This window comes from Sus scrofa, chromosome 1, assembly GCF_000003025.6.
Source record: "Sus scrofa isolate TJ Tabasco breed Duroc chromosome 1, Sscrofa11.1, whole genome shotgun sequence".
NCBI classification, from domain to species: Eukaryota; Metazoa; Chordata; class Mammalia; order Artiodactyla; family Suidae; genus Sus; species Sus scrofa.
In genome coordinates this window covers 89,821,407-89,837,011 of record NC_010443.5, presented here as the reverse complement: position 1 = coordinate 89,837,011, position 15,605 = coordinate 89,821,407, and the positions used below count along the sequence as shown (strand labels likewise).

Here is a 15,605-nt window from a genome sequence, read left to right as displayed (position 1 = left end):
TGTGTTATAATGATCAGGCTTATACATAAAAAAGCAAAGATTTCTTCAACAGTAAATTTTTTAATACATTGTTTTTCTTAAATGTGCCTGTTTTGTGGCTTGCTTTAATTTTAGATTCACTTGAAGTTTTGCCATAAAACATGCAGTTCTTTTCTGCATATAATTTCATAAGCAACTAAATTTCTAAGTAGCTCATCATCATGAACTCTGAGGATAAAGCATACTTGCTATTTTCCAAGGGAAAGCAACTCATGATTTAACTATGAGAAGGTAAAAAATACATTTTCTGCCTAATTATAGGTGATAAAGTATTTCATTTTTTAATAGCCCTACTAATGTTGTTGAAATTAATGATAAGAATGGGTATTCAGTGTTTTATAGGAGTAAATAGGATGCCTTCGTCACTCCTATTTTAAAATAAATTGCAATTAACATTCTGTAGTAAACATTCAATCAAGTGAAAAACATTTCTAACAATCATTCAGTCAATCAATGAATTTATTCAGGGCCTACCCCAGATGAGCTCTTTGAGAGGCCTTAATTCACTTTGAGTATTTGTCTCTGTACACAGATTTTATCTATAAGCAATTAAAAAATAAATAAACATTCAAATAACTTACCTTTGATTCCTTGAACTTGGAGAAAAATCCAAAGAACAAAAATAGCCCTTCTAGTTTCCAAATACATTCTGGCTTTTGTGCATTGGTAATTCTGGTAACAATTACAGAACAGCCCGAAATCTCATTTAAAAAAATAAAATGACAGCAATATGAAAAATAATTAACTATTGATGTCAGCTGAGTGAGGGTGACCTTCTTGGTTTACCTTTCTGAGGGTGCTAATTTATGAAGAACATGAGGCAGTGCCTGCTTCTGGAATAATCTCCTTATCTTCCCCTTGGGTGTAATCTCTGCTTAAGGGTCAGCTGGAGGAACCTTTATCTCATTAACCTTCTGGAAGAGCATCTGTCAGCCTAGCTCCGGGACCCTGAATGCCATTATAAACAAGTGTCCAGAGACAGAAGGATCTTTTTTTCTGTAGTTATTCACCTGTTACTGTGACACAGAGAGCCAGGGGAAGTCCTGCCAAATGCAGAAGAAGTATGACAGGGTCAAAGACTTTCCAAAATGACATGCACAAGGAACAGCCATTGAAGGTGCTGAGTTGCTGCCTCTGGAAGTATGTGGTTATTCAATATCTTTGACTCCAGAGAAAGCAAACCTGTCTCCATTCTTGTAGAATTGTACTGCTTTGTAAACTGCTGTCTTTCTGGCATAATATCCAGATGAACTTTTTAGTTCAGGTCTGGTTTAAAAATTTTAAATCTGTTATTCATACTCAGAGGGTATGGAGTCCATTAGTTATACAAGCTTTGTGAAGGATAATGGTGCAACCACTTTTCTTCCTGTAAGCTAATTCTTCCAGTCTCATTCTTACCTCGAAATAGCATGCTTCCATTACTGTTTTTTGTTTGTTTTTCGCTTTCAGGCATTATCAAATAATGAATATTGAGACTTTATCTCCCCTCCCCCTGCAAACCCTCCCCACCCTCATAAACATGTACTAATCTTATCCTTCCATCTGCCTCGATTTTATTATATTTTCAGTTTATTGAATATTCAATTTTAGATTATTATGGCTGTGTACACACTGTATGTAGCTGAGCCTGGAGTATGCTGGGATTACTGGCATGTATTGATCCCTCATGCTGTGATGACAATGATCTTAGAGATTTCTGTAGATTTCTCATATAATCCTCAATACAATTATGTTATGAGGTAAATACTACCAGCTCTGTTTTATATTTGAAAAAATTAAGGTCTACAAAGCAGGGCCAGGATTTGAATCCAAAGAGCCTTGTTCAGGAGCCCATACTCTTTTTTTTTTTTTTAAATTTGTTGGATTATAGTTGACTTACAAAATTGTGTTAATTTCAGGCATACAGCAAAATAAATCAGTTATGCATATGCCATTCCTTTTCAGATTCTTTTCCCATATAGGTTATTACTCAGTATTGAGTAGATTTCCCTGGGCTGTACAGTAGGTCCTTATTGTCCATCTATTTTATATATAGTAGTGTGTATAGTCAATCCCAACCCACTTGCCACATTTCCCCTTTGGTAAACATAAGTTTGGTTTCAAAATCATTGAGTCTGCTTTTGTTTTGTAAGTTTTGTACCACTTTTTATTACATTCCACATATTAGTGATCACATATGACATTTGTCTTTTTCTTTTTTTTTAACAGAAAAAAATTTTTAATAGCATTTTAATTCATGCCATTTTCATTATTGTAGAAATTTCATTAACACATTTATGAAGAAATGTTTTTCTTTCATGTCCGTGGTGATGACAAATATGAACATTTTCTAAAGTATCAGGTGTTCATGGTGTAGCAAGGCAATGAGGCAATTGCCTGATGGGAAAAATCCAGCATTCATTTACATTTTTTTTTTATCATGATTATTATCTGTATCTCTTTATTTATTTTTATTTTTTTATTACTCAAATGAATTTATCACATCTGTAGTTGTATAATGATCATAACAATCTGATTTTACAGGATTTCCATCCTACATTTGTCTTTTTCTGTCTGACTTACTTCACTTAACATGATAATTTCTAGTTGCATCCGTGTTGCTGCCAATGGCATGATTTCATTCTTTTTTATGGCTGAGTAATATTCCCTCGTATATGCATTACATCTTTATCCAGTCCTCTGTTGATGGACATTTAGGTTGCTTCCATGTCTTGACTTTGTGAATAGTGCTACAATGAACACTGAGATGCATGTATCTTTTTACATTATGGTTTTCTCTGGATATATGCCCAGGAATGGGATTGCTGGATCATACAGTAGTTCTATTTTTAGTTTTTTAAGAAACTTCCACAATATTCCCTATAGGGCTACACCAATTTATATTTTCACCAACAGTGTAGCAGGGTTCCCTTTCCCCCACACCCTCTCCAGCATTTATTATTTGTAGATTTTTGATGATGGCCATTCTGACTGGTGTAAGGTGATAACCTCATTGTAGTTTGGATTTGTATTTCTCTAATAATTAGTGATGTTGAACATCTTTTTATGTGCTTTTTGGCCATCTGTCTGTCTTCTTTAGAGAGTTGTCTATTTAGGTCTTCTGCCCATTTTTTAAATTGGGTTGATTGTTTTTTTGATATAAAGCTGTATGAGGGAGTTCCTGCTGTGACTCAGGAGTAACAAATCCAACTAGTGTCCATGAGGATATGGGTTTGATCTCTGGCCCTGCTCAGTGGAGATCCAGTATTGCCATAAGCTGTGGTGCAGGTCAAAGATGTGGCTTGGATCTGGCATTGCTGTGGCTGTGGTGTAGCTGCAGCTCCAATTTGACCCCTAGCCTGAGAACTTCTATGTGGTGGGTACAGCCTTAGAAAGCAAAAAAGCAAAAGCCAAAAAAAAAAGGTCTATGAGATGTTTGTGTATTTTAGAGATTAATCCCATGTCAGTCTTAGGCACCTAGACTGTTAACCCATACTCACTATGGTGACTTTTGCAACTGTTCACTTTTTCCTCCCTAAGTTTTCCACATACAAAACTCTCCAACATCCCAAAATGTTACCCCAGATGTTTACATTTCCTCCTCATGTAGCTTCATCTTCCTTGGAGCTCTCCAACCTCTTGCAGGCAGTAATCTGGGGATCTCCTTCCACAATCATTCTGGGGATTCCTTCAGATCTCTGTGTTGGATCGCATGGCTTCCAGACCTGATGTTGTCTTCCTTCTTAATTTATTCTCTTGTTTTAGCAGAGCATGTGTTCGGCTAGCTTATTGACAGGAAGTCACAGTAGATAAATTTGAAACCTTCGATGTTTGACAATGGCTTCCATCTATCCACATACTCGATGGAGAGTTTGGCCAGTGCTATAGATTCAATGTATCCTCCCAAAATTCATGTGCTGAAAACTAACCCCAGTGAGATGGTATTTGGAAGAGGAGTCTTTGGGGTATGATTGGGTCAGTGAAGGCAAAGTCCTCATGAATGGGATTAGTCCCTTATAAAAGAGGAGCCAAAGAGCCCCCTTGCTCCTTTTGCCACATGAGAACACAGTAGAAAGACTACCCCCTATGAACTAGGAAGTGGGCTCTCATTAGACACCGAATATGCCTGCACCTTGGTCTTGCACTTCCCAGCCTCCAAAACAGTCAGAAATAAATTTTTGTTGTTTATGAGCTACCCAATCTACAGTACTCTTATTGCAGCCCAAAAGATCTAAGACAACTGGATATGGAATTCTAGTTGGAGAACTTCTCTGGTGGCCTAGTGGTTAAGGATGCCATGTTGTCACTGCTGTGGTGGGGGTTCAACACCCAACCCAGAACTTCTGCATGCTGCAGGTGCATGCCACACACCCCCCAACCAAAAAAGAATTCTGGTTGGAAATAACATTCACTTCGAATATTGAAGACATTAATTAGTTCATTGTCTTCCTATCCTCCTGTGCTACTAATCTGATGCCTGTTTTGTTATTAATTCTTTGTTTAGGATATTTTCCTCTCCAGAAGCTTCTAGAATCTTTGTCTCCAGTGTTCTGATTTTGTATGGTACTCTCTCTGGTCGTGGGTCTGTTTTAATCTACAGTGTGGGGATTTAGAAAACCTAATCTAGGTATTCATGTTCTTCAGTTATTGAAAACCTCTTTTAGGTATATGATTTCTATCTTTTATTTCCTGTGTTCTCTCTGTCTGAAATCCATGTTATTGGGATGGTGGCATTCTTGAACTGTTTTTTTAACTTTTCAAATTCATGCTTCTATTTTCCTCTTACTCTTTGCATTCTCATTTCTAAAATATTTCCCCAACTTAATCTTTTAACCTTTATTTGCTTTTTAAATTTTTACTGTCATTTATGATTTCTGAAGAATTGTTTTTGGTGTTTTTTGTTTTAAAATTCCTTTCTTTTTAAATATTTTAATAAGATACTGTTTCAGAATTTCAGGGATATAATTTCCTTTATTTCTTTAAAGATATTAAAAAAAGGTCTCAAAAGGAATTTCTTCTTTTGTAGTCTCTGTTTCATCCAAGCTGCATTTTAAATTTCTTCTTTTTTTGTTTTCTATCTTTTGTGCTTGACAATTTGGTCAAATATCTAGTAATCCTTAGCTGACTACTTACTTATCTTTAAGTCTGTAAATAGCTGATGAAAAGTTTTCTGCATAAGTTTCAAACTTATGAACTGTGGCTTTCAATGTAGATTTATTAGGCTGGGATACTTCCTTCTTAGTGCTGACCAATAAATTATAGGATATTCCGTTAAACTCAAGATAAAAAATATTTTTAAATATAAATATGTCACAAGTATTGCATGTGACATATAATGAAATTATTTGCTTATGTAAGATTCAAATTTAACTGCGAATTCTATATTTTTATCTGATATTATCTGGGAACCCCTTTTCCAGAACACCTGAAGTCATTATCTTTAAATATTTCCTCTTCAAGTGGTCAGATATTCTAGAAAAGACTACTCTCATCTCTCTCTCTCTTTTTTTTTCTTTATTCTTTCCTTTCCTTTTCATCTCTTGATTTTAGGATATGGCCTAACTCCCAATATATCAGTACATGGGTGGAGAAAAAGTTCTGGGGCTTGGGTCTTAATATTCTCATGTATATTTTAATTTAATCTTCCTGTTTTCATTCTCAAATGAGGCCAAATATTGAAGAGTCCAGAGTTTTACCCTGTCCAGAAAATAAACTTTCGGCCTTCTGTGGGTGAAAAGAGACAGTTACACAAATGAATGGAATGGGGTAAGGGAGTTGGAGCTTTAAGTGATTATTAGATACTTCATCTTTCTATTTTAATCCAACTCTTCTGTTAATTTACCCCAATTTCCAGAAATAACATGGTATGTCTTTTTTTTAAAATATGTATGTGTAAATTGGATTGTTTCTGAGCTTTATCTGCTGCCAGTTTAAGATGTGTCTTTCTAAGTCTGCCACCAATAAGCACTTTTGCTTGCTTTTACTTGTTCCACCACCATTTATTGGAAAGCTCATTGTTTTCCCTACTGTTCTGAAGTTTCACCTTTATCATAAAATCTGTGTATCTCATATCCTCATGTTTTTCAAACCCTTTTCCTCCCTCTTGCTTTCATTATATCTACTCATCTTTTATTTCACTATTTCCTCTTCAGCTGGGTATAATTTATTGTTCTTAATTTTTAGTCATTGTATTTTTCAGTTCTGGGATTTCCACTTGTGTCGAGACCAGCTCAGCAGGTGAGGGCTGAAGAACAGGTGCTGTGAAATTTAAGAAAAAGTTAACATAAAACAAGACACAGAGACATTTATCTTAATTAAAGGTGGAAACTGGGGGACTCAAGGTCTCAGGGACCAAGAGCCCTGCCTCAAGAAACCACACTGCTTTTATAGTGCTCTTTAGGATTACGTCAAGTGAGGAGGGGGCTATAGGGGCAGGATATAGTTTTTTTTTTTTTAATTGTTTTAAAAGTCATATAGCCGGTAGCTGGCTAAGCTTTTATTCTGACCTTTAGGCATTTAACAATTATTAGCATTGAGGAAGCTTGGCATCAGCTATCTAGGCATAGCGTCTAGAGAATCACCATTGTGCTTTTGTAGACAGCATGCCTATCTGCAGCAACCCAGATTGCCTAGGTTTGTACCTCATTCTCCTTGCTAATGCATATCCTGCTAATGGGCCCTTATAAACCCCTTGGGGCCATAAGGCTCATCTTCCTCTTATTCTTAAGAGGACATATCATGCTGTGCATATGGCGTGACTATCTGAACGGGTCTGGCATGCCTAGATCTATGCATTCAGCTGACCACATAAATAACTTATATCTTTGGGTCTTTGTTCTTAAGTTTAAGTCATTTGCCAGCACTGTGACTGTTTTTCAAGCAGGAATATAGGGTAAAGTTAAAGTAGGAGAAGATGGAGTTTTTAGTATAGAAAATAGAAACAGAGAGACTAAGAAAAGATTGTAGAAACATGTTTCCTGACATACTTGGTTCTTTTTCAAGTCTGCTTCATATTTTTTTAAAAAATAACTTATGCCTCTGTGTTAAAATTTTTAATCTTGTCTTTTATCTTATTATACAGAAAGAATAATTTTGGTGATTCTGAGATCTTCTGGAGCTGTGGTGGTTGTTTCTATTGTCTTGCTTTTCTTATTTTTTAACGTTATTTTCTTATCTCCTTCTATAAGTTGTTATTTTTCTTATTATAAATGAAACATTATATTTTAAGAATCATACTATAGTGAGCAAGACAGCATGGTATTGGTGAAAGCATAGACACAAAGGAGAGTGGAAGGGCCCACACAAATGAAGTTGATTGATTTTGGACAAAAGTGAAAAAGCAATTCAGTGGTTAAAGGAGTGTCTTTTCAACACATGGTGCCTTAAGAACCTACACACACACACACACACACACGCACACATACCCTATAAAAAACAAAAAATGGAGCTAGACTCAAACATTACACCTTACATGGAAATGAAGTAAAAATGAATCATGCACATAAATGAAAAATGTATATAAAATTCTATAAGAAAATACAGAAGAAAATCTTAGTGACCTTAGGCTTGGTGATGAGACTTTAGATACAAGACAAAAACATGATCTATGAAAGAAAAACATGACGTTGGATTTTATTAAAATGAAAAACTTCTGCTCTGGTAAAGAAACTATAAACAAAATTACAAGATAAGCTCTGAATTGGGAGAAAATATTTGCAAAATACATTTCTTTTTGTTTTCACCACATCTTGTCACATGTAAGTTCCTGGACCAAGGATAGAACCTTGAGCCACAGCAGTGACCCAACCACTGCAATGACAACACTGGATCCTTAACTTGCTGCACCACAAGGGAAATCCTGCAAAACACATTTCTGATATGACATGTATCCAAAAGATACAAAGTGAGCTTAAAACTCAACAATAAAAAAATCTAACAACTCAGTTGAAAATGAGCCAAAGATCTGATTAAGACACTGTCAAAGAAGATATGCAGATGGAAAATAAGCATACGAAAGTTTCTCAACATCATTTGTCATTAGGAAATGCAAATTGAAATTTCAATGAGATACCACTACTACATATTAGGATAACTGAAAATTTTTTTTTTAAAAACTGACACTATCAATTAACTGGCAAAGATGTGGAGCACCACTCATTACCGGTGGGAATGCAAATTGGTATAGGCACTTTAGAAGACAATTCAGCAGTTTTTTAAATTTTTTTTTTTTTTATAAAACTAAACATAATCTTACAGCAATCACACTCCAAGCTATTTACCCAACAGACCTGAAAATGTTATGTCCATGCAAAAATGTCAAAGGGACACAGGAGCCAACAGAAAAGGCCCCCAATGGTCAACACTGACACAATTTTAGGAATAAAGTAGAATTGGATTATAAGTGTAAAATAATTATCACAAGTCCATGCTGTTACAGATAAATTATTTAATACATGAATAAAAGTGGGGAGAATAGACAAATATACCATAGAGAACAATTCCAAATAATTTATGTAGATAACTCCCTACTCCAGGGAATGGAGCATAACTCTAACTCCTTAAGTGTGACCTGTGTGTAGTGGCTTCCTTCTAAAGAGTACAAGATGGAAAAAAGGGAAGAAAAGAGTAGATTTAGAGTGGAGATCCTGACATATACAACCTTTGATCAAGGTCAACATCAACAAGGTGGTCATGTTGACACTGTGCTTCCTTCTTAGCTATAGTGGGAAGGACACTTTACTTTTGTGGTCTTCCTCCAAAAAACCGTTAACCCCAAATCAATCATGAGAAAAACATCAGACAAATGCCAATTGAGGTACATCCTACCAGGTGCTTGTGGCTCTCCTCAAAATTGCCAAGGTCAGCAGAAACAGCAGAAGTCTGAGAAACTGTCACAAGTCAAGATTTTTCTAAGGAGACATAGCAACTAAATGTAATGCAGTGTCCTGAATGGGATCCTGGAACAGAAAAAGGATATTAAGTTAAAATTAAAAAAAAAAACTACAATAGCCAAGGCATGGAAACAATCTAAATGTCCATTATCAGATGAATGTAAGGAGATGTGGCATATATACACAATGGAATAATACTCAGCCATAAAAAGAACAAAATAGTGCCATTCACAGCAACATGAATACAACTAGAGATTCTCATACTCAGTGAAGTCAGTCAGAAAGAGAAAGACAAATACCATATGATATTACTTATATGTGGAATCTAAAATATGGCACAATGAACCTATCTACAAAAAGAAACAGACTCAGACATAGAGAATAGACTTGAGGTTGCCAAAGGTGGGAGAAGAGGGATTGGGATGGACTAGGAATTCGGGGTTAGAAGGAGCAAACTATTACTTTTAGAATGGATAAGCAATGAGATCCCTGTGTATAGAACAGAGAACTATATCCAGTCTTTTGGGATAGATCATGATGGGAGGTAATATAAGAAAGGGAATGTATATATGTGTGTGTGTGTGTGTGTGGGTATCACTGGGTAACTTTGCTATACAGCAGAAATTGGCACAACATTGTAAACCAACTATTACTTTAATTAAAATTTAAAAAAACCTAGGAAAATCTGAGAAAAATATAGGTTTCAGTTAATGGGCTTCAAGTATCAATACCAGTTCATTAAATGTAAAAAATGCACCATTAATAATGGAAGATGCCAATACTAGGTGAAACTATGTTCCCATAAGGGTATATTGGAGCTCTCTAATATCCTCACAATTTTCTTTAGGTCTGCATTTATTCTAATATAAAAAGTTTATTAAAATTGTAAAAATATTTTTCCGGAAATAGTTTGAAGTCCAGGATATTTTCTTCCAGAGAATATTTTCCTTTGCTTCTAGGAAGCAGTGGGGATTACTAGCAATCCAAGATCAGCTTAATAAAATTTCTGGGTTGGAGATTTTGTAGACTACACAAAGTCTGGGTTGTACATGGTAAAGGTATGGATCACCTTGTGTTCACCTGTGGACTCCAATTTTTGTCCCCTTCCTATTGAGAGATTTTCAAAAGCCCTGCTCAACCTCTTTCTTGCAGATCAGCAAATGCTTTGGGGCAAATGTGGCCCCTAAGGCTAGGCTCACTTGTTTTTTGTTTTTGTTTTTGTTTTTTTTTGTCTTTTTGCCTTTTCTAGAGCCGCTCCTGCAGCACATGGAGGTTCCCAGGCTAGGGGTCGAATTGGAGCTGTAGCCACCGGCCTACGCCAGAGCCACAGCAACTCGGGATTTGTGTCTGCAACCTATGCCACAGTTCACAGCAACCCCGGATCCTTAACCCACTGAGCAAGGCCAGGGATCGAACCCACAACCTCATGGTTCCTAGTTGGATTTGTTAATCACTGAGCCACGACGGAAACTCCAGGCTCACTTGTTTTGATTCTGACCTCCAGTGAATCTCCGTTCTGGAATGTTTTACTATTTGTTAGCTCTCTGCTCCATTCAATCAGATGATTTTACATTTCATCCAACATTTCTACATTTCTTCAGCAGGAGGACTGGTTCAGATTATCTAATTGCTTTACATGTGGTGGAAATTCTAAAATTTTATTGCAGTTCTCTCCTTTCACCCTCTGTCTATTGTTGTGGCTTCCTACTTAAAAAAATTCCTTTAATATTTTTGGGGGAATATCCAGAGTATTACCCAGCATAGAGTAATGGGTTTTCAGTTCTCATCTTTAACTACAGATTGCTTTGGTGATATCTAAAGAAAATTAGAATCATCAAGTTGGTGTAGAATCCTATTCAGGATAGTGTATCTGAAAATGAGACATAAACTAGGTGAGAGATGAATCTACTCTTCAAATTACTGCATGTAGGAAAAAATCATATAAGGACTTAGAATAAATAATACTTATATATAAATACATTTATAAATATTTCTAATATACACTTATATAGGCTAAAGAGCTGTTAGGTGGTAACAAAATACCTTCCCTCTTTGTTTGCTGTATATCCCCATGTTATGCTTCTAACCTTGTTGTGAAATATTAGTGTTCTTTCTCTAGGAGAAAAAGCAAAAACTTCAAGTTATGGATTACTACTACTTACTAACCTCCTTTAGAAAAACATGTTGTTTAATGGAAAATGCTATGTAGACTTTTTGTGTTCTTAAAAACGTCCTATATGATATTGTTACCGAATCAAACTTAGGTCAGCTTACCTGCACCCAGTCAAACAAATCTGCTGATACTGGGTTGTGGTGAAGGTGGGTATAGCTTTCACTGCAGGGTGTCTGACATGGGGACAAACAAGGAGCTTATGGTCAAAAGACCCAAACTCTCCATTGGCTTTCAGGGCAGGGGTTTTATTTATTTTATTTTATTTTTTTTGTCTTTTTGCTATTTCTTGGGCCGCTCCCGCAGCATATGGAGTTTCCCAGGCTAGGGGTCTAATCGGAGCTGTAGCTGCCAGCCTATGCCAGAGCCACAGCAACGCAGGATCCGAGCCGTGTCTGCAACCTACACCACAGCTCAGGGCAACGCCGGATCGTTAACCCATTGAGCAAGGGGAGGGACCGAACCCGCAACCTCATGGTTCCTAGTCGGATTCGTTAACCACTGCGCCACGACGGGAACTCCAGGGCAGGGGTTTTAAAAGCAAGGTTAGGGGTGTGGGTTGCAGGGTGCATGATCAGCTCTTGCACAGTTCTCTCATTAGTTAGTGGTGAGGTAACAGGGTGATGTTTGGGAATTTCCATTATCCATTTTATGGCTCCAGCTGACCTGGGAGTCTATGTACTGGTGGTCAGCATGCAGTTAATTTCTTCTACCTGGTGGGGGTTTCAGTATCTGCAAAACAACTCAAGAGTATGGCTCCAAGGATTGTTTATGGCCCTTGAAGAGGAATATGTCCTTTTTTTTTTTTTTTTTTTAAACTTTATTTATTTATTTATTTATTTATTTGTCTTTTTGCTATTTCTTTGGGCCGCTCCCGCGGCATATGGAGGTTCCCAGGCTAGGGGTCGAATCGGAGCTGTAGCCACCGGCCTACGCCAGAGCCACAGCAACGCGGGATCCGAGCCGCGTCTGCAACCTACAGCACAGCTCACGGCAACACCGGATCGTTAACCCCCTGAGCAAGGGCAGGGACCGAACCCTCAACCTCATGGTTCCTAGTCGCATTCGTTAACCACTGCGCCACGACAGGAACTCCTTTTTTTTTTTTTTTTTTTTTTTTTTTTATAGCTAAACTATCATTTTCTCTTCCTTGACTGTTCTCCTTTGTGCATTTTCACTGCTCTGATTAAATTTGCTCTTTGGAACTCAGGGAAAGCCTAGGAGCCTAAAGTTTTTCTATAAATAGGAGGCTGGGGACATGGGATGCAGTGTGGGGGTCTGTCTCCAGGAAGGCCCTGCAGGGTCCTGCTTTGTTACAAATTATATGATTATAAAGGCAGAGAATTAATATTAAAATTACAAATATTTAAAAGTTTCTCTTGATTATTAAGTTTTTCCCATTTTTAATTAAAATCTGAGTAACTAATGTTGATAATTGCCATTTAAGCAAGGAAGAATGATAAACACTCATTATTCCTGAAATGATGCTTTCTGGGACCCCCAGGCCTTTCTTTAAGCACTGTTTTTAAAATTGTGTGTCCAGAAGTACTTCTTCAAGATGATTATTTGTCAAAAATGATTTTATATTCTTAAAGAGGTAAGCATTCCTCTTTATTTTCTGGCAGAATTTCAGTGGTCCATTTAAAATGTACAAGGTAGAATGGAAAGGGCAGAATGTATTCCTTCATCCAAAATCAGGAGAAATGAAGAATGGTTGCCAAAATGAATCATTGAGTATCATAAAGAAACTATTCCATTTGTTAATCAAGAAATATAATTTTTTGAATGCCTACTAAGTGCCAGGCTCTCAGTTAGGCCCTTTGTATGCACAGATGTTATCTTTCCAGCATCCCTATGAGGTAAGTCCCATTTTTAGTTCTGCTTTATGGGAAGATGGAAGATCTGAGAGGGTAACTAGGAGATGTGAAGCAGGGTTTTCAACCTGGATCTAATTTCAAAGTCTGTGTTTTTTTCTTGGTCTTTACTGGGTCCCCTCTAGAGTGAAAACAGAAGCTGAGAAAGTGATACTCATCAGACAAATGAACAGCTAATGGATTCTGGTCACCCATGCTGCTGTGTGTGTGTGTGTGTTTGTGTGTGTGTGGGGGGGTTGTTTCCCCTATACCTACAAGCAATTCTTGGACACCTACCAGCTGGATGTCCTGTAATTCATCTAAGTTCTGACACTTACACTTTCTATCTGGAGATGGCATCCATCTACCTGGAGATAGTGTCCATTCACCTGGAGATAGTGTCCATTCACCTGGAGATAGTGTCAGATCCCCACAGGTCAAGGGCTCAGTCCTAAAAGACTCCACTCCTGCCCCACTGCCCCATTTCAAACAACAATCACAATCCAGGTTGTCACCTGGGCTCCTGACCTACTGGCTGTAAAGTGAAGGCTGCCGTGATCCCCTTCTCAGGTTCCATTAATTTGCTAGAGTGGCTTACCCAACACAGAGATATTTTACTTACTAGATTATTGTGATAGGATATAACTCAGGAACAGCCAGATGGAAGAAATGCATAGGACAAGGCTTAAGGAAAGGGTGCAGAACTTCTATGCCCTCTGAGTTTACCACTCTCCCAAAATCTCTACATTTCCCCTAACGTAGAAGCTCTCTGAAATTTGTCCTTTGGGGCTCGAACAATCAAATGGAGGCTTTATTCCCTAGGTATGACTGATTACATTATTGGCCATTGGTGATTGAATTCTATCTCCAGCCCCTCTCCCCTCCCAAGAGGTCAAGGGGGTGGGGCCAAAAGCTTCAACCCTCTCATCAGCTCCCTGGCAATCATCCTGCATCCTTAAATGGGGTCCTAAGTCACCTCATTAACATAACAAAGCACACATTTCTCACTCTTCTCTGGAAATTCCAAAGGGTTTTTAGATGTTCTGTGACAAACAGGGAGGAAAACCAATATCTATTTCTTATTAGCACATCCAAAGTTCACTGTTTGCCTTGGTCTTTTCCTCCACCTGGCATCTAGTATTTTGGACATCGTGGGTAGGTGGCTACCTAGGAATCTGGAAGCGTCCCCTTTCTGGAATCTTGTACTTTTTTTACGTGGTAGAAGGACGACTGTCCACTTCATGCTCCAGGTTTCTTTTTGCTCACATTGTTGTTTGTCTCTCCATTTCTGGTAGGCAGAGGGGGTTCTCAAGGTATTTCCATCACCATCAAGATGAGTGACTACCTGGGAGAGGCTGAACCACTCCTAGAAGGAACCAGTCCTAGGAGTAGCAGGTAGGTTAGTGTCATGGGTATTAAATCCATGATTGGGTAGAATAGTTTCTGTTACCTCTGAGAAAAACCCAATGTCCTGGTCTGTACTTCTTGGTGTCTTGAATAAACACATTTCTTGTTAACACAAGATTCACTGTGGCTCAGAGAGTTTCTCTTGCATTATTGCCCATAGGTTAGGGAGGAGGGGTGAAAAAACAACAACCCAGAAATACATACATGGACCACCATTGGGGATGTTATCTAAGGGAAGCTCCCATCTTTTGCATTGACCCTCCAGATCATCTGCTGGCAGTCAGCTCAAGACTAAAGGATTAAACAAAAAGAGCTGCCTTGGGCAGAATGAAGGGAGGAGCAGCAGGTGGAATCTGACAAAAGTGGGAGTGGGGTGGGAGGGGGGCAATTGTAGGGGAAGGATGAATCCTCATCCATCTTCACTCTTTTCTCAGAGACCTTTGATGAGCCCTATATTCTTGTGGACACAGAGCAGCCCAGCCTTTCTCTTTGCACAGAGCTCTTCCCTGTTTCTCCACTGTGCCCCTCTCCAAGTCCTTGGGAATAAATATGGTAATGCTGAATAAATGGAACTAGTCCCTCCTGGGGAAAAACAGTTACAAACTGAACACTAGAAAAGCAAGTCACTTAAAAAAATATCTTAAATGTGTTGATCTGCATGTACTTTATTTAAAATGTGTTTCAGTCTGTGTGGCTTTTATTTCAATCAGGAAGGGATCGACTCTATATACAGTCTAAAAAGAGTAGAAAAGGTGAATGAAAAGGCCCTCAGAACATGTGGGGTAGGGAGAGGGACTGGGCCGGTGTTTTCCTTGGCCCCCAGGGAGAGGGTGCTGGGCATTGTCCAGGCAGCAAATGATGACAGGGCCAAGTGGAGGGAGGGAGGCTTGTGGGGGTGTTGGGTGGGAGGGAGTTGTCTAGCCAGCTAAGCCTGTCCTCCTGTGCCATAGGGTAGGCAGGAACCCTGAGACCACTTGTGTGGTCAGCCTGGTTCAGGCCTAAGGTGGGGCCGGTGGAAACCAAGGTCAGGCCTGGAGTCTCTGTGAGCAAGTCTACCCCCTTGCAGCGCTGTCCACACAGCCCCTGAGAAGACCTAGCCTCTGGGACATGGTCAGCGCAGTCACACTCCCTTAGTGGCACAGCGATCTGTATGCAGATCGTTGTCCTTTCTTTTTTATTCCTTTTATGGCCGCTTGGTGGTATATGGAGTTTCCAGTCCAGGGATCCGGGCCTCAACTGTGACCTACACTGCAGCTGTGGCAACCC

General features: G+C 38.4%; 1 protein-coding gene across 1 annotated transcript in view; it reads right to left on the bottom strand.

The window, feature by feature from the left end:
* The window catches only part of IMPG1 (interphotoreceptor matrix proteoglycan 1), a 150,518-nt gene extending 149,519 nt beyond the window's left edge, over positions 1-999 (bottom strand). The window contains exon 1 of the mRNA XM_021092283.1: positions 621-999. Coding sequence (XP_020947942.1) covers positions 621-687 — 67 coding nt within the window. The 5' untranslated portion in view covers positions 688-999. The remainder of the gene's footprint in view (positions 1-620) is intronic.